Genomic DNA, 23,990 nt, shown 5'->3' with positions numbered 1-23,990 from the left:
TGACATGCAATGAAATAAACAATTACCATCCAATATTATAAGCATATAACAAAGGAAGTAGATGATGCTTTGGCAGCACATAAGAAAAGCACCAAGATAAGAACTTTTGTGAAGGTAAGAGAGAGAGAATTCAGGGAATGTCTCCAAAAAGAAGTGACATCCTAAAGCTGAAACTTAAAGGAACTAACCACACAGAACAGGTCAGAGATGAAGGGCAGGGAGTGGGTGGGAAACAGTTGAAGAACCCAGCGGAACGTACTCAAGGGAATCATTTGTACAAAACATCTGGGGATGAGAGAAAGCATGGCACATCTGAGGGAAAAAAATCTTAGCTGGACTAACAGGAAATGTATATAGGGAGGAAAGGTAAGGAAGAAGACTAAAGAGAAGCAAATGCCAGATGGTGCAGAGTTGATACGCTAAAGAGTCAAGACAATGGGACATTTAATAAAGGCAATGGAATCAAGTGCATTTTAAGAAAGAATACTGTGGCTACAAGATGGATAATGAATTAGAAAGGGGCAAAAAGAGAGATAAGAGAAAAAATAGGAGCTGACTACAGTAATCCAGAAGAGAAATAAAGGTGATCTAGACTCGTGACAGTAGTAACAGGTAAAATAGAGTGAGAATTCTTTACTAGGTAGAATTGATACCATTTGTAATTAATAAAATGTCTAAGGATAAGGGAAAGGAAACAAACAATAAAGGTTCATATATTTCTAGTCTGGGCAATTAAGTGGCTAATGGTTTCATTCACTGAAACGAAGACACAGAAATGGGTCTGGGGACAAAAATAAGGATTTTCGTGTTGAACACATTTTATTTATGTGTCCCTGAGACACCCAGCAGGCTGGATGTCTGATATCACTCTGGATAGTCAGTCCCAAATTTAATAAGTTAAAACCTAATAATCCACTCATTATTTAGATCTAATACCTTTTATTTTAAATTGATACAGTAGATTACTACATGTCCTCATGGTATATGACATTTAAAAAATTAATTAGAATAAGGTGTTTTTTGTAATACCACTTATAATTAGAAAATTGAGGATTTCTGCTTTGAAGTGCTGCTTTCAACAGTTACTAGCCTTAATCAACTATTCAGTTCATAAAACCCACAATTCTTTCTAAGTTTTTTCCTCTCTCAAGTCTTCATCAAGTGATTCTAAGCTCTTCAAAGTACATCACACTTAGGTTTTTAAAGGATCCTCTGAGTATCATAAATGGAAAGTATTAATTCAACTTTGATGGGCACATCAGAGTAAAGAATCTGGGCATTGTATCACATGATGAAAATATCAAGATGCCTTGGGAGTATAAAATGAACCAGATGCATTTATCACCAGGGAGGTGGGGACAAGTGCCAAATATCATGAAAGTTAGAGTTCTTAAATGGCCTTTCGTCTCCTTGACCTATATATCATTTTAAATTGGGTCAAATATTCTTAAACAATATTTCACTATTTACATAACTAGTATTAAGTGTCCAATAGGACACCCTATTAGCACTGAGAGAAAAGAGAAAATATGCTTTTTAAGCTCCAGAAGCATATAATACACTAATGTGTACATCCTTAGAAACACGTAATGATATTAAAGATTGGAAAGAAGGCAAGGGGAGGGAAGGAAGAGGATGAGGATTCATAGGTCAAGTCCATTATTATCATTATTCAGATTGCATGTACATGTGTGCCGTAGCATATATTCCTATGTGTGTATAAACAGAAAGCTGTCTATACATCCTGAATGTGGCAAGGTTAGGAGTCTGCTTATTTAATCACAAATTACTTTCTCTGATGACAAGTTCTACCTAATATTAACATTTCTCAGTTGTAATCACAGTAGTCCATCCTTTACCCTGCAAATCGTTATGTACTGATTGTTAAAATTTAGGAACCTACCTTAAAACTTGAATGGACCCTGTTGTTATAAAATATTCCCAATGGAGTGAGTTCTGGTTTTGCTAAGAGCTGCAATCCACTGGATTCCCCCGTAGGTTCCTTGTGGAATAAATACCATATTCCAGCATCCTATAATTAAAAGGGCAAGATTATTAAAAAGCCTCCTTTTATAAAGCCACTCTATGAAACACTCTCACATAACCTAAGCATTTCACAAACAAGTTTCATCTTTTTAACACTAATTATTCATTGGTTCAGGTTCAGAATTGACTCTAAGAGTTGTGCACTCATCTAGTACACTCAAAGCAGTATATCAGGCTTAAAAAAAAAAGGCATATTTAACTTTGCTTGTAAGATGGGACAAAAGATAGAATTGGCTGATACCAAAATTTATTTTTGAAGTAACTTTCCCATCATTATCTACTTTAAAAACTCATGCAGCCAGGACATGGAAGCAACCTAAATGTCCATCAATAGAGGAATGGATAAAGAAGATGTGGTATGTACATACACACACACACACACACACACACACACACACACACACACACAATGGAATATTACTCAGCAATGAAAAAGAACAAAATAATGCCATTTGTAGCAACATGGCTGGACCTAGAGATTGTTATACTGAGTGAAGTAAGTCAGACACAGAAAGACAAATATCATATGATATCACTTATACGTGGAACCCAAAAAAAAGGGTACAAATGAAGTTATTCACAAAACTGAAGTAGAGTCACGGATGTATTTGGTTGGCCAAAAAGTTCATTTGGCCAATCCAATAGAAAAGAAACTTTTGGTTACCAGGGGATAACGGGTGGGGAGGGTGGGGCAGGGATAAACTGGGAGATTGGGACTGATATATACACACTACTATATATAAAATAGATAACTAATAAGAACCTGCTGTATAGCACAGGGAACTCTACTCAGTTCTCTGTAATGGCCTATATGGGAAAGGAATCTAAAAAAAAAAGAGCGGTTATATGTACATGTATAACTGATTCACCTGAAATTAATACAACATTGTAAATCAACTATACTCCAATAAAAAAATTTTTTAAATCAAAGTATTAAATAACAGCTGGGGGAAAAAAAAAGTCATACAGAACTAGAACCAAATCCTCCCTTCCCTTCCATGTGACCAGGACAGCACAGCCTTTTAGCAATATGGGTTTTTTTCTGTTTACCTCCAAACCTGATCAATAGATGAGTCATACCTATTAAACAACTATCCATCACTGACTTCTTTCAAACAACTCCAGTGCCCTTCTTGTCCCGAGGCAAGTTTTTGCCAAACAGAAAAAACCACCACACACATGAATCAGGATGCTGTCTCAGGCTAGGTCCTGTCTGTTCAACTTCAGTGTTACTTACCTTAACCAAAGCAGCAGAACAGTTTGAAAATTTCTGACACTCAAAATGAGATATAAAAATCGAAATGAAATGTTCTTAATCTCTGTGATAATTTTTTATTTTACAATTTAATTAAAAATCAGCCCAATGTGAAGGACAACTTCACATGAAGGAACTCTGATTAAACAGATTGTTAAAACTCAAATATATAGTCCAAAAGTATGGTATCAATTCAAATTTAGCAAACATTTATTTAGTGCCAGGTCTCAAAGAATTCATACTCTAATGGGAAATACAGAGAGAACTAAAATATAATATATGTAATAAATACTATATTAGTTGTAACGAAGTCCTTTAGGAGCATAGAGATATGAATTGTGGAAAACATATCACCAAAACGAATGCAATATGTGGCGTTTTTCCATGATAAAACTTTACAGATGGGTCTTAGTAAAACAAACTACTCTGAAAAATGTGTTTGCCACCTCTATTCTTTTGGGCACAAAACAGACTTGGAGGGCTGTGAAGAAGGCTCCATACCATAGCCCTATAAACTGAGGGCAGAGTAAACCCTCCCAAGATGCAATGGAGTTTCAGGTTGGGGGATAGAAAAAGCGGGATAAGGAGGTAGCAGCTGTTTCCTGTTAAAGCTCTGTGGTGTCAAAACAGGCAAAGGGAGCTTTGTAAAACGCAGTGGAAAGGTACCAAGAAGAAAGGGTTTGATTTACTTTGGGAGGAAAACCCTTGCCAAAACATGAGCTTTACTGGAACAGTTTTTCTAGAGAGAAAAAAAGAACTCACAGAATGCAAAGGACGAAGAACACACAGGAGATGGAAAAGATAGAGACCTGCTTTCTGCTTTTCTCACATGAGGCCTAATAAGGATGTCTGGCAACCTCAGCTTACATTTTTTCATGGACTATTTGCAATTTGCTTTGATCTTCTACCCATGACTTCTGAAAACAGCTGAAAGGAAGCTCTGCTCTGACTGTTGATTTGTAATGTAACAGATCACAAGATGATCCTGGGGTAAGACTGCACATCAAACCCTTGGTCACCTTTACCCAAAATCTCATCTTCCAATCAGAAACTCTCAACACAAATCCCGTATGGGCTCAACAAATATTTGATGAAAAATGAATGAATAGAAGCCTGAAATGATTGAATGTCCAGGTCTCTGCTCTGTCAAATAAGAATTTTATGTTTTATGTTTTTAAGAAAAATCACAGATGTGAATTCTACCATCACCCAGTGATACCTGTTTTCTGGTTATCTTGAAGAAATACTCCCTTCAACTATTTTTTATTTCATCCTGGAAAACAATGCTAGGTATCTCTTTCCTTTTTAAATGTTAATAGCCATGATGTATATATATGAATATTCAGGTTTTGCTTCAAAGCTCATATTTCTGTGCTATAGTTTTCAGCACAGATATACTCATAATAGTATCATGTCTTAAAGATTCATTTTTATGTTATAAATTAGCAGCCCTAAAAACACACAATTACAAATGTAAATTTCTCCAAGCTTATCCAGGAGACATTTCTGTCATCCAAAAACAGTTCATTTATTCTCTTAAATTATCCCTGTGTATGTGTATGTGAAACAATTTAAGGCACACAATTGAGTCCTTGCTTTACCAAAGAGACGAAATCCCTAAGTGTATACAATCCCTGTATTTAACAAAAGGATGTGCCCCTTTGACCAGAATGACCATTGTCATAATATTCTACAGAATAATCCACTCTCATAAGGCTTTCTTTGCTCATTAATATATGACTGAAATAGGGAAGCCAGAAAGATCGTACATAATACACTAAAAATACACTCTGGAGATGGCATGATAACCCTAGATATGAGCCCATCTCTTTTCTGGCATTTAGCGCCTGTCTTACTACACTCATAAACACTAACTGGCACAAATGATTTAGAAAAAATAGAAGAACCATCTCAGCTATAGCCTGCTCTCAATGAAATAAGCTGTACCAGAAAGCAAGGTGCTTGAGTTAGATTACCACAAACTACAATGCATATATATAAACCAGAATACTTACAAACTTAAATACAAAAAAACTGAAGCACTTTATTATTTACCTGTGAGCCTGCAGCTGCATTATTAATCAGATTATTGTTGGGATGAGCAATCCAGAAAGTTGAAACAGCCCTGAAAGGCATTTTTTAAGGTTATTTAAACATTCATCAGGAAAAATCCCACCTATTAAAAACCTCCCCCAAAACATCTTCCCCAAAAGCCAACAGCCCTTGACCATCACAAGTGAGTTTTTCACTCCGCCAATTACTCACATACAGTCAGTGGCAGGCACAGGGATGTAATTTCCAAACACTTTTTCCCGCATGGTGGTACACATGGAGTTATTCCTATCAGTGGGAAGTAGGGTGCCTGGTTTGGTGAGGAGTCCCAGATTGTGGAACAAAGTGTTTCTCTGTTCAATACCATCTTCCAAAAAGAAACAATGACCTAGTGTGTCAAATCCGATGGTGTCTTTTATCTGCAGAAATACAAGTGTATGATGTCACTGGTAACAAGATTGACTGCGGTTTAAGCAACAAGTGCTATTCATGAGGCATGCTCAGTACAAAAGCAAAAACAAGTTTTGATCTTAGCTGATGGGGCAAAGTCAAATGTCAGGGTTCATTGATCTCTTAAAAGAACAGAGAAAAACAGCAGAACTCTCAGTAAAGCAGGATAGAGTAAGACATGTGGTATAACAGCTTACTTATATAAAATTGAGAAGTCATGAGAATGAAGGAGAGTTAACTGTTTCCATAATATGCATCAACATAATGTGAGGCTACTTACCAGCAAGCCATTTGTCCCATGCACAGTGATGCACCTTGAGAAGCTGTGATGAATAGATAGGCCGTCCACAAACGTTGCATGTCTGTACCCTCCTTTATAATCCACGTCTCCACACAGGTGAAAATGAACAGGATACCGCCCCAGGTGCTGCTGACCCATGTGTTTCAATTCCACATGAGAAAGATGGACTGAAGTAAAATTTTTCTTTATCTGTAAGATAACCAAAATCAAACTAATACGTAAGCAAAGTAGCTCAGAATAGCAAAGTAGCAAAAAATATTGTTTTAACAGAAAATATCTGAAGGAGACTAGACTAGACTGTTTTCCCAGATCATAATTTAGCAAATGCTTCTTTACATAAGTGAATGCTTTGAAGAGCAATAAAAATAGCCTCTCATTAGGAATAAAGGAAATGTAACATGGAAAACTACAGAAATGGTTTCTGTATATATGTTTGGGTTTGTTCAAATATTTTGGCCATTTCCAGTCTTGTCTTATTCTTTCATTTCTATAATCTCCACCAGAGTTTGATAAATAATTATTTCTAAATCCTCCCTCAATGTTTTAGTTAGCACATACTGTTGTTTACTTGAGTCCTTTTTAAAAACGCCTCTGTTGATCCACCACTGGAGCGATCTCAATATTTACAAACACTGGATTTTTTATCACACTACTAAAAACAAAGAAATGACACTGACCAACATTTTAGAAATCAGTGCAATAGAAACGTAGCCAACAATAATAGCCTACTCAATGCACAAAAACTGATTTTAAGACACATGTAGCCAAAATGCAGCCCAGGAGTCCAATACACTAGTACATAGAGCAATGCTTAGCACACAGTAAGTGTTTAGTACTTTTACAGAGTAAAAATCTGCATACAAAAAATATCTTTACAGAAACATATTTTGAATGTGTACTGCTTACCGCTTCATAATATGTTTTTAAAAAAAAAAACTGATTCTTTCAGAGATTGCATGCATGATACTGAGATTGTTTCTTTGTCTGTATAATTGGTTCTTCCCAATGTAAATTGATTTAATCCTTCACAGGACAATTCTTAAATGGTTTAACTATAGGTCCAGATCAACTAAATAAAGATATAACCTTATCTTTTAATCATCTAAAATCTCATTGTTATTGGATAAAGAAATAAAATATGATTTCAATAGCCATAAAGATCTCATTCCAAAACTTGAAGTTTTTTCAACATGCACTTAGTAGCCAGGGTTTCAAAGAGTTCATTAAATCCTTTTGCCTACCATGACATGTCCCCCAAAGGTATCATAATCAAAGAATTGGCACTGGTTTTCAGCGTAGCATGAGTCTTCCATTTCTCCTCGGATTACGATATTCTGGGTAAGAATTCCAACCTCAGCTCTCATGTCTACACCATCTATAATCTCACCCATGTGCAGGAACTGAGGCGTTTCTGGTTGATGAGAGCAAAGCAAAAATAACATTAGAACAATGAAAACATAAAACTTATGTCAAAAAGATAGTCCTCTTTATTCTGTAACTCCAAGACATTATTAAAATTTATTGTTTTCTTCCATTCTTCAATGCCTCAGAACCACAGAATCCCAGGAAGTAAAGATTTTAAGGATTATATAGTCTAATCCCCCACTCAATGCCTTAACCCTCACTACCAACTATCAAATCCACACACAGAGACCTTACTCCTCCCTGAAGTAGTTCAGTCCTCTCTTGAACAGCACCAATAATCCAGAATCTAACTAAGAATCCATGCTGTCTCTCTCTCTCTGCTTCCTGTCCATGTGCTCTTGTTCTACTCCCTTGAGGACAACACATGAAGACCCAGATGCATGTTGGATCTAGGAAAACGAATGGTTCTGTACATGTTGATAACAGAGTGTCAAGTTGTTTTTGCTTCTACTTCAAAGCTAAAGTAATCTGCATTTGGACATTAACAGTACAGAAATAACCATCTTTCCCTTCCCACTTCTTATTGTAATATTATTATGCACTTTTAAATTCCCACATTTATTGGAAGCTTAGAAACACTTTAATAATGAGTTTTTATCTGATCTTTACTATAAAAACTCAGGAAGGAAAAATACAAATAAATCCAGGAGTTGAGATTATGGAGACTCATTATCACGTAGACTTGTTAACAAGAGTGGGAATTTCCAAATGAAATTAATGCCAGATCGTATCATGGTTTTTTAGCTTTTTGTTTTCTGCTTAAAGTATAACACTGAATGAAACAAGAAAAAATTGCTAAGTGGGCCAATCCCATTTTTTTCTAAAGCAAAAAATTTTCCTTTAACCTTCAAAGCTCTAAATTACCCACTGAGTACTTATTAAATAGTTACTATAAATTATTTTGTTTTGTTTTTATTTTGTTTTGTATCATAAATGTATAATTTTTATTACAGAAGCAAGGAAATATAATGAGTGAAATGCACAATGAATCCCATAATTGAGGCAATGAAGGAAGAAGCTTTGCCTATTACCAGGCTCAAAATAAGTACCTGGTAAATGTCAGTCATCCTTTATAAACACTGCTTACAGTAAGAATCTTATTGTACATTGCTCTTTCTCAAAAAATATATTATTCAAGATTATGACAGGAAATGTAGTTTTATGAAAATACCTTTTTTTTTTTTTTTTTTTTTTTTGCGGTACGCGGGCCTCTCACTGTTGTAGCCTCTCCCGTTGCGGGATGCACAGGCTTAGCGGCCATGGCTCACGAGCCTAGTCGCTCCGCAGCATGTGGGATCTTCCCGGACCGGGGCACAAACCCATGTCCCCTGCATTGGCAGGCGGACTCTCAACCACTGCGCCACCAGGGAAGCCCTGAAAATACCTTTTTGGTTCCATTTTAAATATATTAGTGAGATCTACTTTTTGCCAAGAAAGTAGACACTCAAAAACCATGAGTTTCATTTTTTTTAATTAAAAAAAGAAAGACTTCTATTAAAAAATGAATCTGGTTTACTATTATTTAATAGTGGAAAATTAATAAGAAAGAAGTTGGAAAGGATCTTGAAAAAAAATCAATCCATCTAGTCTGCATCTTTTTTTTTTTTTAACATAGAAACTGGCACAAAAACACTGATTTGCCTATAACGCATCATTAACAGCAACATTATTGCTCAATGACTACTTTTATCTAACATCCTCTGGGACTCTTGTGTTCAAAGCACCCCACTACTAAGAACTTCAATATTGATGAAGATGATGATGATGATGATGACGACTGAAGGAAAAACAAAGAATTCCAGGAGTCATATCTCAAAAAGAGTGTTTCCCAAGAAGCCTTCTGAGCAGTCTGATACCTTTGACTTTGACCTGGAAGCGGTTGCACTTGGGACAGGGGAGAAGAGTGAACTCCTCTGCTTGGTACATGGAATAGTCCGTGCTTGCGACCACAATCTGATCTCCGGGTTTCCAGCTACTAACGTCATCCAGCAGATGAAGTTTCACTCCATCCACGACCTCTACCCGGAAACCTGAAAGAGAAACACCTAAACCAAAAAGCAAGAAAGAAAGTGATTTTTTTTTTCTAAAATCAACCCCCTCACTGATTCACAAATCAAAAGTTAAAATAAACACAAGTCAGCAATGCTTCAATTTGATCCATGCACAGGATGAAACAGGACATTAGCATATATGTAATCTTAATATTAAGAATAAAAGCTCGCCTTAGGCAATCTCTCATTTCTGTGCCTTTGCTCATCCTTTAGTCTTTATCTACAGTGTCCTTCCACTCTTAATTCATCAACCAAGATACTATTCATCTGATAAAGTTCAGGCGAACCTTTAAGTACTTCCCAAACATCCTTGCTGGCAGTAACCTTTATGTCCGGTATTCTCATTCTGATATTCTCTCTGGTATGATTCGTATCATTCCAATGGGAAGACAGCTCACCTCCTTGGAAGCTACATCAGTAAAGGCAGCAAAGTACATGCATCTGTGTATTCACTGCTCTGTCTCATAGTGCAGACTCATAAATGTCTACTGAAGGGATGAGTATTCCCACCATTATCTGCAATGTGACCTAAAGGCCACATGACAGTGCCCCAGTCCAACTCAGCTCCTTTCCTGGGATAACGTCAGGCTTGCAATCCAGGGACTACTAATCACTGATCTCTCCTAATACCTCCTTTTGAAATTCAGAGTTGGTTCCCAACTAGGCAGATGAAAACTGAAAAGTTGATCCAGCATCTCCATAACTTATACTCTTTAACATGCAACCAAGTGTAGAAGTGTTTCCTACTTCTAAACTGTCCGTGATATAATCTGTCATGGTTTAAAAACTGATTTAATGCAAATGAATATGGAATAGATGGAAGCTATGAAAAATATGGAAATGTGGGAAAACACCACATTTCAAAGAGATCTGTTTACTAACTGTACTTCACTATCATCCTTCTAATTAACTGGCAAACTACTCTGGGGCTACTTTAAGACACTGACTCTAAGAGTCGATGATAGGAGTAAAAAAAACTCATTTACTCAAGTTAGGGGAATAAAAAAGAGGGAAATTTAGGCCAAGGCACAAAGAGTAACACAAATATCCTTACAGTCTTGAGGATATCCTGATAAAATCTAACCTGAGCAAGTCTTGAATTCTGCTCCTTTAGACTCTGATCCACCATGTTTTCCTGTTTCTACAAAGCACCAAAAAAAAAAAAAAAAAGAACCTAATAAATGTAAACTGTTTTTTTATATGTTTCTTGCATATAAATACTAAAGCCTATAATGGAATTTTGTCTAAATAATAATAATAACTTTAACAATAACGATAGCTAACAACTGTGGGATTTCACATACATAATAACTTTTCATCAAAACAACTTTGAGATATAGGAACTATTATATGCATTATATGCATGCAAAGAAAGCAAAGGTCAAGGAGTCTGACTGACAGCTGAAAAATGATAGAGCCCACAAATGAATGCTAATTTAATTCCAGAGTCCAATTTCCGAAAGTCTATATCATTCTGCCTTCCCAAGAATCAAAACAGGCAAGTTAAAAGCAAAGGTAAACAAAAAACTCATAGTAGACGACAATCACTACCCAAAATTTCAGATTTTACCAAAAAGAATTATCTAAAAAAAGAGCAACTAAGAAACATTAATTTTTTCATATAAAATGTCAATAATGCTTTTAAAAAAAGATTTCTAGGGCTTCCCTGGTGGCACAGTGCTTGAGAGTCCGCCTGCTGATGCAGGGGACACAGGTTCGTGCCCCGGTCTGGGAAGATCCCACATGCCGTGGAGCGGCTGGGCCCGTGAGCCATGGCCGCTGAGCCTGCGCGTCCGGAGCCTGTGCTCCGCAACGGGAGAGGCCACAGCAGTGAGAGGCCCGGGTACCGCAAAAAAAAAAAAAAAAAAAGATTTCTAGATCAATAAGTTTTGGCTTAAAAGACCATCAGAATTTGTTTCTGTTTTAAAAAAAAAAAAAAAGCTAGGTTACATGGAAAAAAATCTGTATTGTTCGATTATTCCTCACTTTTTTCTGGCTGTAGAAGAAAATCCTACCTGAGATATCTCCTATTAGCACTACTGAATAGGAAGTATGAAAGGATGTAAGTTTTATCCTCCTTGCTTCCTGGAAAGAATTTCTACCTCTTCCAGAAAATAGGAGCCACTGAGAACATAGAACACAAACAATATCCTATAGTAGATAGCTAGAATGTACCCTCTTCCAGAAGAGAGGAGTCATTGGCAATGTGGAAATGAAAGCAAAATTTCCCACAAAGGAAATGTTGACTCAAGGTTTGTCAGTGTTATCCTCTGCCTGGAGTCTTCCTGGAAGCAGTTCCACTAAACTCTTCATGCAGGTCCAAATTCCTGCTTAGAAATACTCCTCATCTACCTATGCTTTTTGCCAGAGGCAACCATGACGTGGTCAAAAGAGCAGTAGTCTTGCAGGCAGAAAGCTGAGGCATGATTCCAGCTTCCTTATCCATAATAGAAACCATCTCCTCACCTCAGACTCAGAAGGCTGCTTAGATGCAACAAGTGAAAGTCCCTGTTACATACCAGGAACTCTGTTTTAAAGCAAAAGACTTTCTCTCTTTAATTACAAGGACACAAAATACACCCAGGTCATGTTTGCATTATTGTTAAAATAGCTAACCTTTATTTAGTGCTTACTATATACACTGTGCTAAAAAACTTCATATTCTTCACATTTGATACTCACAGCAGCTCTATGTGGTAGTTCCCATTATTATCCCCATTTTTCAGATGAGGAAACTGAGGGTTAGGAAGTTAAAGTCACATGCCCATCATCATATAGTAAGTAAAAGAGCTGGGATATGAACCCAGGCATTCTGTCTCAAAAAATCCATTTCAGTGAATACTTTGCTACAATGCTGCTCAAAACAGAGTTATAAGCTCAGTCTAAACTAAACCTTTCTGGCTAATTACAGATGTAATAAAGCACTTTTTAATGACTCATTTCACATTAATTTTGGTATAATATTGGGTTGGAAAAGAAAGCTGGTGGGCAAGCACAGACAGAAGGCTGCCTATCTACCTGGAGCCAAAAAAATCTAGCAGCAAAGTCGGTAAGTACAGAAATTCTGCAGCGAACATCCTTAAGAGAAAAAATCAGAGCATCAGTGCTAGACATGATAGTTCTTCTGAAAGGTGGATTATAATTTTTTAAAATGTGCTGAAGAAAATGTAAAGACCTAAGGTAACTTTACAAATACATTATTTAAGGAGAGGAAAGCAGGTTAAAATAAAATGAACACTAGGGGAGGCAACATAGATTGAAGAGTACTAATTAACTCTGAATGATAGGGTTAAACATTAATTTTAACTGTATTTTTCTGTGTTTTCCAATTTGTCCATAAGATAAATGTAGTAGCTGGATTATCAAGGAAAAATTGCTAAGAAAATGAGTAATTTGTTTATACAGCATGTGTTCAAAGGTAATATTTGCCGACACGTCTATATAACAAGAAAATCTAAAGTACAAGATCATTTCACTGTCACAGAACATAACTTAAGACAGCTCACCCGATCACATCCAGATTGGTTCAATGGGTACCAAATCCAGGAAGCAAATCCATTAACTACACCATATGACTCAAGAATGAAGAACAAAAGTCCAATTGGGGGTGCCTAAACTAGATCATTTTCTAGTCCAGAAAAAACCCTTGAGTCTAAAAGATTACGTACAATAGGGAAACTATAGGTTTCATCTTTAACCAGTTGAGAAATCTAAACAGTCATTTGAATACACTTAAAAAAAAAATCTGTCACAATACTTACCAATGTCTTATAAGAGTATAAACTGTACTCGCCTACCTTCAATCCATTCACTATACGCTGTCACAGAGAACTTCTGACCATCCACAGTATAAAATTCTCTTTGGGCAAGAGCCTTTCCTCCACTACTATGATTCTCATAGTTTCTCACAGATTCATTGCAAGAAGTACTTCCACCATCAATGACACCAACCAAAGCCCAAGCTTGCCTAGAAGGAAAATAAGCAGGTGCATTTGATTATTTGTCATGGTACTGACCAAATTCCCCAACACAGATGTTATGACAGGTGCTGTTAATTCATTTTTTCATTTTTGTCAATCCCTCCACCTCTTTTTCCATATGTGGTTGCAAGTCCAAACTTGACTGAAATAACTGACAGAAGAAAATGCACCTGAATTTTAAATCCTTGTTTGTCCAGCTCTGTAACAGGTGAAACACTGATGACTATGACTTCAATTAAGCACTGACTTCCTTCCTCAATGCATACCCATTTCATTCCTATATCATTCTGGGCACAAACCCATTTCTTTTTAAATTATTACCTGCTCTCTTTTCCACTACCCTCTCTGCTATGTTCTCAAATCTAGCTGCATAATAGAATCACATGGAGCTTTAGGAATATATCCATGCTTAGACCCAGCCCACACTGATGCAAACAACATCTCTACAGGTGGGGCCTGGCATTAGTCTGTTTTTAAAGTTCCCCAGATGCCACGATTGTGCAGCCACACTGGAGAACCACTGAGTTAGAACAGTGGTTCTCAAACTTTGTAGGCATCAGAATCATCTGGAGGGCTTGTTAAATCAGATTGCTGGGCCCCACCTTCTGACTGTTTGAGGCTGGGCCATAGAATTTGCATTTATGACAAATTCCCAAGTGATGCTGATGCTGCTGGTCTAGGAACCACACTGAGAACCTCTGAGTCACAGGTCAGAGGTTAGAGCCGTAGGTATCAACCTTAACTGCACAAATTGCAGGGGGGGGGCGTGTCCTAGCCTTCAGAGATCCTGAGGTAAATCATGTAGGGTGGGCCCTGGGCGTGGGATTTTTTTTAAGATCTCATGTATGCAAACAAGGCTGAGCACCACTGGATTATTGGTTTCTTAATATTCTTAAATTAAATCTGTAGAATCACCATCCAATAGATTTAAAATTTTACATGCTTTATATCTATTTGTTGAAAGCAGTATGTTTGAAAAACACCATTTTATTTCTGTGATACTGTGATAAACATCCCAGGGACTTTGCTCAAGCTTGTGGCAAAATCAATCAAAAAAAAAAAAAAAAAAGAAAGAAAGAACAAAGATAAAAAGTCAGAAAATTTGCCTTAAGACTCCTGGTTTAAAACATGAAAAGAAAAATGTCAACTTCCTACTGTAGGAAAAAAAAAAAGCCAAATGTAATCTATGCTAGACAGATGGCTGGATACTCACAGATGAAAGTTAATCAGAGCATGCCTACAACCTTACAAATTCTACACCCACCCCTGCGTGGATTAGCTGCTCTTTGGCCGACTGTGCTTTATAGCTCTATTTATATTCCTTGATACAGCAGAAAGAATCAAACGAAGAATGTCTCCATTTATTATCTCCTGTGTGAGAGGGAAGAGGAAGAATATCAGAGGCTTCCTTTATTTACCAGAACTGCCTCAGCAACTATAAAACAATGTTCTATTCTATTGATATTATCTCCAAAACACTCCTACTTCCCTCCTCCACTTGAGGAAAATTTCAGCGTGCCAGAACATTATCTTCAAAGGGGCATGTTTATGTACCCTGGAGATAATGTCAGTGCAACGGAATGTTGGCAAAGGATCACAACTCTGATTCCTCCATCAAATCAGCAGCAGTATTTCTAAATTCTAAAGGGAATTTAGAAACAGTAGGGAGAGGAACCCAAAAAGAGTCAAACAAAATATTCATAGCTAATGAACACACAAAACCTAGAACAATAATGACATAAAGTTGTAATCTCCGGTATTACTGGATAGTGAAACAAAGTAGGTGTCTGACTTTAAACAGACCACACTTCCATTCATAGGTCTATAAATTATAGAAATATGTGCACATGAGCATGAAGGGATGGATAAAAGAACACTCAGAGAAGCACATTTTATGAGAGGTCCGAACTGGACAACCACCCAGATGTCCAGCAGTAAATACACTGTGCTATAGTCATACAATAGAAAATAAACAACGATGAAAATAAGCCACCCTGCATGCACCAACATAAACGACACTCAATAACGAGGTTGAGCAAATAAGCCAGACACAAAATATAACATATGGTCTGCTTCCATTTATATGAAGTTCAAAGACAGGCAAACCTGAACTTTAGTGTTCACAAATCCAGGGGAGTGGTTTACCTCTGGTGAACAGAGGGAGTGGTCAGTGAACAGGATGGGATAGGATGGGGGCTTCCAGGACACTGGCAACGTTCTCTTTCTTGAACTGGGTGGTCGCTACCCCGATATCACATGGTGATAAGTCATTAAACTCTATATTCTTGTTTTTAGCACTTTTCTGTATATGTATAATATTTAATTAAACCACCACCACCACCACCCCCCCAAAAGAAACTACCTCTAAGCCCTCCTTCTCTACAGCCTACACAGTATACTCCTAAACTTCCCTCGGGCTTCTCACCTTTGGGGAGCCTCCAAGGCTCCTTCTATTTGCACTCCCATCATACCCTGTAGCTGCACTAAGTTTCTCACTGTATGATCCCCTTCTACTTAGGTCTCTGTTTATCCACCAGATTAAAAGAGGACTCTGAGACAGTGTCCTTTCAGCTAAGCATCTATGGGTACCCGGCGCTTAGAATCCCCTAAGTATTCCCTGGGTGGGTAAAAAGCATTTTAAGAACATTACAGATGCTTTTTCTTCACTAATTTTTGTCTTCTTAACTTTCTCTACAATTTCTATAGATAATATTCCATTCTAACACTGACCAAAGAAAAAATAATAACTAGACCAACCAACCATCAAAGGAAAAAAATAATAACTAGATCATTTCAACATGGGAGTTTTGAAGGCCTCTTACTTTTCACTGCAGATATTCCCTGACTTTATTGTGAACAGTAAGCAGAATTAAAACTTGTTTTTTTTTTAAATTAAATGTTGAGCCAGCTGCTTCCCCAGAACCCAGAACTGCATTAGGAAATCATGATTAACTAGACTATGGCACAAGAACACAAGAATAAACTGTAGGGATGAATCCTACTATCTGGATGAACCTCGTAGCCCTCCAACTTGTGCTTCCTCACATGTGCCAGGGCCCCAGAGGCCTGTGCCCATCAAACAAGCAGACTCAAATTAAAGGATTAAAAAAAAAAAAAAAAGAAAGAAAAAGAAAATTGTGCATGTTCCACCCCTCCTCAATCTTTTCAGACAACTTTTCCACCTTAGCACAGAATTGGGCCCTAACCTTTCAACACATAAGGTACCTCCAATTAGCCTGAGTTTCATATGATCTTCAGGAGATAATAAAAGAAGGAAATCAATCTCCTTAAACTGCTTGATTGCTTTCAGTACGTTTCTGTTCTTAATTTTTCACAAGCCCAACGCTAAGGTTCACAAAGTGCTTCATAAACCAAAGCCAAGAAAAGAACTTTGTAAACCGTCTTCTGTCCTCCAGTTCAAAGCAAGAGGCAACGAGACATCCAAATGGTAGTGGCCATTCTGGCCCCTGAAGTCAGACTGTGAAGTATTTTGTTTCCTTCTCCATCCCGCTCTCCTCTCACACAGACACAGACGCTAATACATAGCAGGAAGGAAAGTAGAGAGATATGTGTGCCCACCTGTAGCCCAGTCCTTGGATCAGCTTACTTCCCAGCCGGTCCTGGATCATTTGTATGGTTCCTTGTAAGAGGCTTTTGACTGCTGAATCTCCAACAGCTATGGCAACAATCCGTCCTGGATCCTGGTCTCTCAGGAATTTCTGAAGTCGCCTACTTTCATTGTGGTATTCGTGGGTATCAAACCTCTCGATTTCCAAAATTTTGGCTGTGTCTTGGTCAATGACCCTCACATTGAGGCCCCTGGAAAAGTCCTTTTCAAAGGCATGGGAGCCAAAGGTCAAGCCTGAGGAATTCAGAGTTCTCACCAACAGCGTCCACGATGCCTTCTGTGCCCCATGTAATTCCAGTGTCCCGCCGGCTTCCACACCAATAAATTTTTTGCCAAATGTTGGCATACTTTCACCTTCATCTGACTTGCCATACAAGGCAATTGTCGCTTTGGATTTATAGCGGCAATTTTCTGCTCCAATATGAAGCGCCCCACCATCCTTGATCAGGATGTAACGAGTCCGCAAAGTAATATTTCTGGATCCATCTTTATCGTCCCCAAATACAAGCAGTCCTGCAGGGAATAACACACTAAGTAAGCCAACTTCTAAAACATCTTTCTGAGGTACAGAGAAATCAATTTCATCTTAAGAGGGGAAAAAAGCACTTCCGCAGTTAAGTTGGGAAAAAGAATTTACTAGAAGTCTGCTTAGAAAATTGAACCTGTTTTCAAAACATATTAAAGGAAGAAATGGAGAGTTCATATCTCAACACCCTAAAGATGGCCATGTGTATGAATTTCAATCCATTCACTTTAAAGGTACATCATTTCTAGAAAAATATGTAAGACTCTACAAATCTGAATCTCATTTTCACATATGTTAACCCACATTAACTCTCTCATCACTGTTCATAGTTCTAACAAAGATTTAGCTATGAGAGATGACCTTCTGGTACTATTTCCTTTTCTATAAATCAAGGGTCTTGACTTGAGTGATTTCTACGGCCCTTCCAGCTCTTGAATTCTACTGTTCTACCTTAGGAACTTTTCCTGTCTCCATGGTTAGAGTGACACCACATCCTAAAAGCTAAGAATAGTTTTCTACATAAAGAACATCAAACGTTGCCCTGCAGTAAAGAGCAACCTTGCTGTTCCCATAGACAGGGACTGCTACTTACCTCCATCCTTAATGACTATAGAGTTCACCGTGGCATCTGAGGTCAGGCGGAACATATCTCCCTCCTTGATAACAACTTGTTTTGCAGAATCTTGTCCTGGATCCCAGTTCCTGAGACGAGGGTTTTGATCTGGGCAATTCTCTATAAAACAATGCAACGTCGATATCCCATTAACCAACAATATGCAAAAATACCTGTAGCCAAATCCAAGTACTACCATCATTTATTGCAACCTGCAAGTAATGGGCTGACATATTTTAATTTCCTTCCATAAGGATGGAAGTTCCATCCATCCCACCAAGCAGAGATGTGTCAAATCCTTTACTTCCTCAACGCATAAAAAAGGTTTCATCACAGGGCTTCCCTGGTGGCGCAGTGGTCGAGAGTCCGCCTGCCGATGCAGGGGACACGGGCTTGTGTCCTGGTCCAGGAAGATCCCACATGCCGCGGAGCGGCTGGGCCCCTGAGCCATGGCCGCTGGGCCTGCGCGTCTGGAGGCTGTGCTCCGTGGCGGGAGAGGCTGCAACAGTGAGAGGCCCGCGTACCGCAAAAAAAAAAAAAAAAAGAAAGAAAGGTTTCACCACAAAACCAAGTCGCTATTCACTAGTTTGGGTCAGAGTCCACAAGGTGAAAACAGAGTTCGCCTGAACTATATACTCTGGAAATAAATCAACAGTAAGAGGCAAAACTCTGAATTGTTCTTGGACCCACTGTAGAAAGCCGTTTTAGAAAAGAAACTATGTTCACAACACACTGATAAATAAAAAATAGAAATTGCTAACCAATATGTATATTAGGTCTTCCCAGGTTCCTTCCTATGCACAGTGAATCATAAAGTAGGTGATAATAGCAATTCTTTCATTCCAAAGGCAGCCGCTGATAAACATCACTATCTTCAGACATATACACTTTCCCAACAAAGCTTCAAGAGGCAAATGGCCAAAGACATGACTTCTCATTTTCAGAGATGAGGAAGCGGCAGATTAGAGAAGCCAAACCCTAGATTACTCAGCAAGTTGAGTGATATGGAAGTTCCCCTTTAAGAAATGAGGTTTACTTTCCTTGTAGCGTTTCTTTACTAGAATTATAATTTTCCTCTTGAGGGACTTCCCTGGTGGTATAGTGGGTAACACTTCGTGCTCCCAATGCAGGAGGACGGGGTTCGATCCCTAGTAGGGAAACTAGATCCCACATGCATGCCACAACTTAAGAAGTCCGCACGCAACTAAGACCTGGCACAGCCGAAATAAATAAATAAATATTTTTTTAAAAAAACAGATGTGGGGCTTCCCTGGTGGCGCAGTGGTTGAGTCCGCCTGCCGATGCAGGGGACACGGGTTCTATGCCCCAGTCCGCGAAGATCCCACATGCCGCGGAGCAGCTGGGCCCGTGAGCCATGGCCGCTGAGCTTGTGCGTCCGGAGCCTGTGCTCCACAACGGGAGAGGCCACCACAGCGGTGAGAGGACCGCGCACAGCAAAAAAAAAAAAAACAGATGTGTATAGTGTACATAATATGTTAGTAACGTGTAAGATATGTTAAAAAAAAAAAAAAAAGGACTTCCCTGGTGGCACAGTGGTTAAGAATCCACCTGCCAATGTAGGGGACATGGGTTTGAGCCCTGGTCCAGGAAGATCCCACATGCCGCGGAGCAACTAAACCCGTGTGCCACAACTACTGAGCCTGCACTCTAGAGCCTGTGAGCCACAACTACTGAGCCCATGCACCACAACTACTGAAGCTCGTGTGCTGCAACTACTGAAGCCCGCGCGCCTAGAGACCATGCTCCACAACGAGAAACCACCGCAACAAGAAACCACCGCAACGAGAAGCCTGCTCACCCCAACGAAGAGTAGCCCCCACTCGCCGCAGCTAGAGAAAGCCCACATGCAGCAACAAAGACCCAACGCAGCCAAAAATAAATAAATTAATCTTAAAAAATAAAATAAAAAATAAATGGAGTGTTTACAAAAAAAGAATTTGCCTCTTGAATAGATGATGATGAAAACATAAAAGTATTTTGCATTGCCACAGCTGTTTAATGCATGAGACATTTAGTTTCTGATATAATTTGGAAGAAAAGAGAGGGAAAAAAATCACACCAATTTTGACCAACTAATGACCAGGTAGTTATTGAGGATCAATTTGTCCACTCTGGACTAGATAGTGTAAAATTTATAAAGTATATAATTTATAAAATTTAGAATGAGCTCACAGCCCTCAGAGCATATAACCTAGCTTGGGAGAAAAAGCCGCCATGTATGAAATAATACTGAACAATGTGGTAGTTACTTTAGATGAAAAAGAGCTCAGAGAAAGGAGGGGTGGGGCTAGAGTAACCGAGGCAGCTTCAATGGAGCAGATGACACTAGACATAGATCCTCAAAGGGTAGACAGTATTTAAATAAGAGGAGCATGAAGGGGAGATAAGAATACTAGTGATGCAAATACCCCTTACTATCCAAGTCCATTTGGTTGCTCATTTAGAATAGCAAGATACAGCCTACATTTAAACTAAGCCAAGATAAGAATGGACAGGATATGCTTGCAAATCATATGAAGGCGGAAGGTATATGTTGGGGGATAATATGAGAAAAAGTAGAGACACTGGGTACATCACAAAGATATAATTTTTTATAGGAAGAAAATTGTGATTCCTCATTTTGAACTTGCACACCACTAATGCAAGCATCTATTTCTAAGCATTCATGTTGGCTCATGCTTTCTCTTTGAGGAGATAATAACCACTACAGTTAAAATTAGTCCCACTAGTTAAGACCTTGGCAATTATTTCATGGAATTAGTTTTTCTCCTAGGAGTTTCATAATCATTGATATTTAATTCTGATAAATCAATGATCATCACTATTATACTAAGAATAATCCTTAAACTTTTATTCCCATCGAAGAAACAAAAAACGTCTTGAATTCGTTCTGACTTAATACTGAGGATTTCTTGAGCTTTTCTTCTACCTCCCTCTCTACCCATAAAACATTTAGCTGGAATGCTCCATGATATCATAAGCAAATGTAGGCCCCAGGTAACAAGCACTGTACCCAGCTACAGAAGGAAATCCAGAAGGAATCTAAGTCTCAAAAGATCTAGAGCCTACTATAATAGTTATATAATTCCTCTTAATTGTTTATAATTATTCCCCAGGAAAGCATGCTTCATTAGAAATTTTTTATCACCAAAAATTCCAGTCTGTTTTTTTCCAGTAAACTACACTTAATGAGAAAATATATAGTCTGCAGAAAGCATCAAAAAACTAGCTTAGCTAGTTCCACCTTCTCAGCTACCCATTTGTTGAGCAGTGGATGCATTATCAAAGTTACATAACAGCAATAACCACAGTGAGGCTGATCCTGAAATATTTCAGCATACCACATCTTTCCACTGATATTCTGCCCTTACACTGCCAAAATGTGAAACTAAACGATGTTGATTCAAGGAACCACATCAGCAATTCAATGTCTTAGCTAGAATATGAAAACATCAATTAAAGCCACAGATTTCAGCTCTGATTTTCCAAAATCTAGCATCCCTTTACTGAAGATTACTTGGAAAGAATGAATCAACAGCAGTGAATTTGGTTATTTCTCTGGAGAAAAGGGGAAAGAAAGTCAATGCTACGTGCAATGGAAAGCAATGTTGCAAGTTCTTTATGTGGTCTACTGGCTTGGCCAACAAAGATGTTGAATGAACATCTCTCTTACTTTAGGTCTATTTTCTTAGAAGTATTGACATTACCTTCTCCCAAAACCTTAAAGTCTATAAGACCCCTAAATCACCCATGAAAACTAAATAAACTAATATTTCTAAGTCTTATAACTGGTAAAATGCTTCTCAAACATTATACCCATTTAAGGAGGCACTAATTCAACAAAAATCTGTTGCAGACTATAAAAAGAAAATGCAGACCAGTATGGTACCAATCCAGTGGCCTGGTCTGCTTTTTCCACAGTGCTGAGTCCTTTGATTTTCGGAGAGACGGATAGGGTATATTATGAGGTCATTCTTCATTGGTACTATATTGAGGCTGACTGACAATAAACTTTTCAAAATCATTCAAAGTACTGCTATATTACCAACTTGAAAAGCAAAGGCCATTTAAGAAATTAAAATCTCCCTAAATGATGTTTAACTATGAAGACAAGTGTATCAGAACTTATACCTACTAATGGATCTTCTTCTTTAAGGATATGCCTTGTTCCTCAAAAATATTGGAAGCTTCTCTTTTGGAGCTGTCTCCTCAACTGGTTTCAAATGGCAGAACACAAAACGTATCACTTTCACTTATTTTTCAATTAAATATACTTTATCACTGCATTTAGTAATTTTTATTACTAAAAACTTGTGTCAGTCTGAAAATCATACCTACCACAAAAGATGAAATTGTGCTACCACAGGATTTCAAAAAAGACTCTTAAAATTACTATTTTGAAAAGAAATGCTCTAAGAAAGTCTTGAACCCTGGGACAAAGTGGGAAAATGGAAAGGAAGAGCAGTCCTTTAATTTTGTCATTTCCAGTGGATTCCTTTAACAATTGCTCTCATTCATAAGAAGATACACCTCATATTATCTAATTATGTATTAGTAAGCTAGAGCCAAGTTAAAGTAACAAAAGACTTTTCAGAATTTATTCTACTCTTTCCTTCCCTTCTTTCTTCTCCTAGAATGGGTTCTGTATGCACACATGCACACATACGCACTTACCATCTGGAGCATATTTTGAGGATATTCCTAAAATGACTGCAAGTGCAACAAAAAATGAAAAACTAGTAATAGCAAAGCAAATGAAAGTATTTTTGTGCCTCTTCTGCTTTCGGCTTTCTCTCTGGGCTTGTTGTTCCTCAGATGAGAAAGCAAAGGTGGCCCGGGCTTCCGGTCTGGTAGAGGTAAATTTGGCTGAAGCTTGGCTCTTTGGAGGAGGAGGGGGACGCAGTGGGACAACCTTCCCTGGAACATAGCCAGATGAGCGATGGCTGTTTCCATTCTGAGGTTGCAGGAAAGCAGGGGAGTGGCCCCTGGAGTTAGTGGCATGCATGATATACTGTCACTGTGAAAAGAAAAGAAAATTAAGGCTCAGAAATGTGAGAATTGTAATGGCTTTTTTTTAGTATTGTGGTAAAATATACATAACATGAAGCTTACCATTTTAACCATTTTTAAACGTAAAATCAGTGGCATTAAGCACATTCACAATGTTGTACAACCATTACAACCATCCATTTCCACAACATTTGCATCATCCCAAACAGAAACTCTATAGCCATTAAGCAATAACATTCCCCACTTCGCCCCAGTCCCTGGTAACCACTGTAATGACTTTTTGAAAATATCAAGTCAGCTTACATCCTGGTATAATAAACTATGTCAACAATCACCTCCACTAATTGTCTTCTAATGCCATGGCTCTTCCACACTGCACATTATAATAAGCCACTAACGTTAATGCCCAGTGCCACACTCCCAAAATTAAGTCAGGAGCCCAGCATCTGTATCTTTTAAATGCCCCCCAAGTGACAGTAATGAGCATCTAGTTTGAGAGCCACTGTTCTGTGGCAACTGTTCTCAATTGTGCATAAGAATCACCAGGGAATCTTGTTAAAAATGTAGATTCCCAGGCTTTCCACCCCAGTGATTCTGGCTCAATTGGTGGAAAGAGTGCCCTGGAGTTCACA

The 23,990-nt window shown here is 38.1% G+C and overlaps 1 protein-coding gene across 3 annotated transcripts in view; it reads right to left on the bottom strand.

The window, feature by feature from the left end:
* Positions 1-23,990, bottom strand: part of CEMIP2 (cell migration inducing hyaluronidase 2) — a 78,307-nt gene that overhangs the window by 38,598 nt on the left and 15,719 nt on the right. For 2 of the 3 annotated variants that reach the window (XM_060154983.1, XM_060154984.1), the window contains 9 exons: positions 18,307-18,447; positions 17,140-17,701; positions 13,378-13,547; positions 9,386-9,574; positions 7,346-7,515; positions 6,084-6,293; positions 5,567-5,772; positions 5,357-5,426; positions 1,904-2,032 (listed from right to left, as the gene is read on the bottom strand). In XM_060154983.1, coding sequence (XP_060010966.1) covers positions 1,904-2,032; positions 5,357-5,426; positions 5,567-5,772; positions 6,084-6,293; positions 7,346-7,515; positions 9,386-9,574; positions 13,378-13,547; positions 17,140-17,701; positions 18,307-18,361 — 1,761 coding nt within the window. In that variant the 5' untranslated portion in view covers positions 18,362-18,447. Of the gene's footprint in view, positions 1-1,903; positions 2,033-5,356; positions 5,427-5,566; positions 5,773-6,083; positions 6,294-7,345; positions 7,516-9,385; positions 9,575-13,377; positions 13,548-17,139; positions 17,702-18,306; positions 18,448-23,022; positions 23,366-23,990 lie in introns of all 3 variants that reach the window. The other variant, XM_060154981.1, reaches the window with a different exon arrangement.

Source organism: Lagenorhynchus albirostris, chromosome 7 (genome assembly GCF_949774975.1).
Source record: "Lagenorhynchus albirostris chromosome 7, mLagAlb1.1, whole genome shotgun sequence".
NCBI lineage: Eukaryota > Metazoa > Chordata > Mammalia > Artiodactyla > Delphinidae > Lagenorhynchus > Lagenorhynchus albirostris.
The sequence above is the reverse complement of the archived record's forward strand: the minus strand, read 5'-3'. Positions and strand labels throughout refer to the sequence as shown.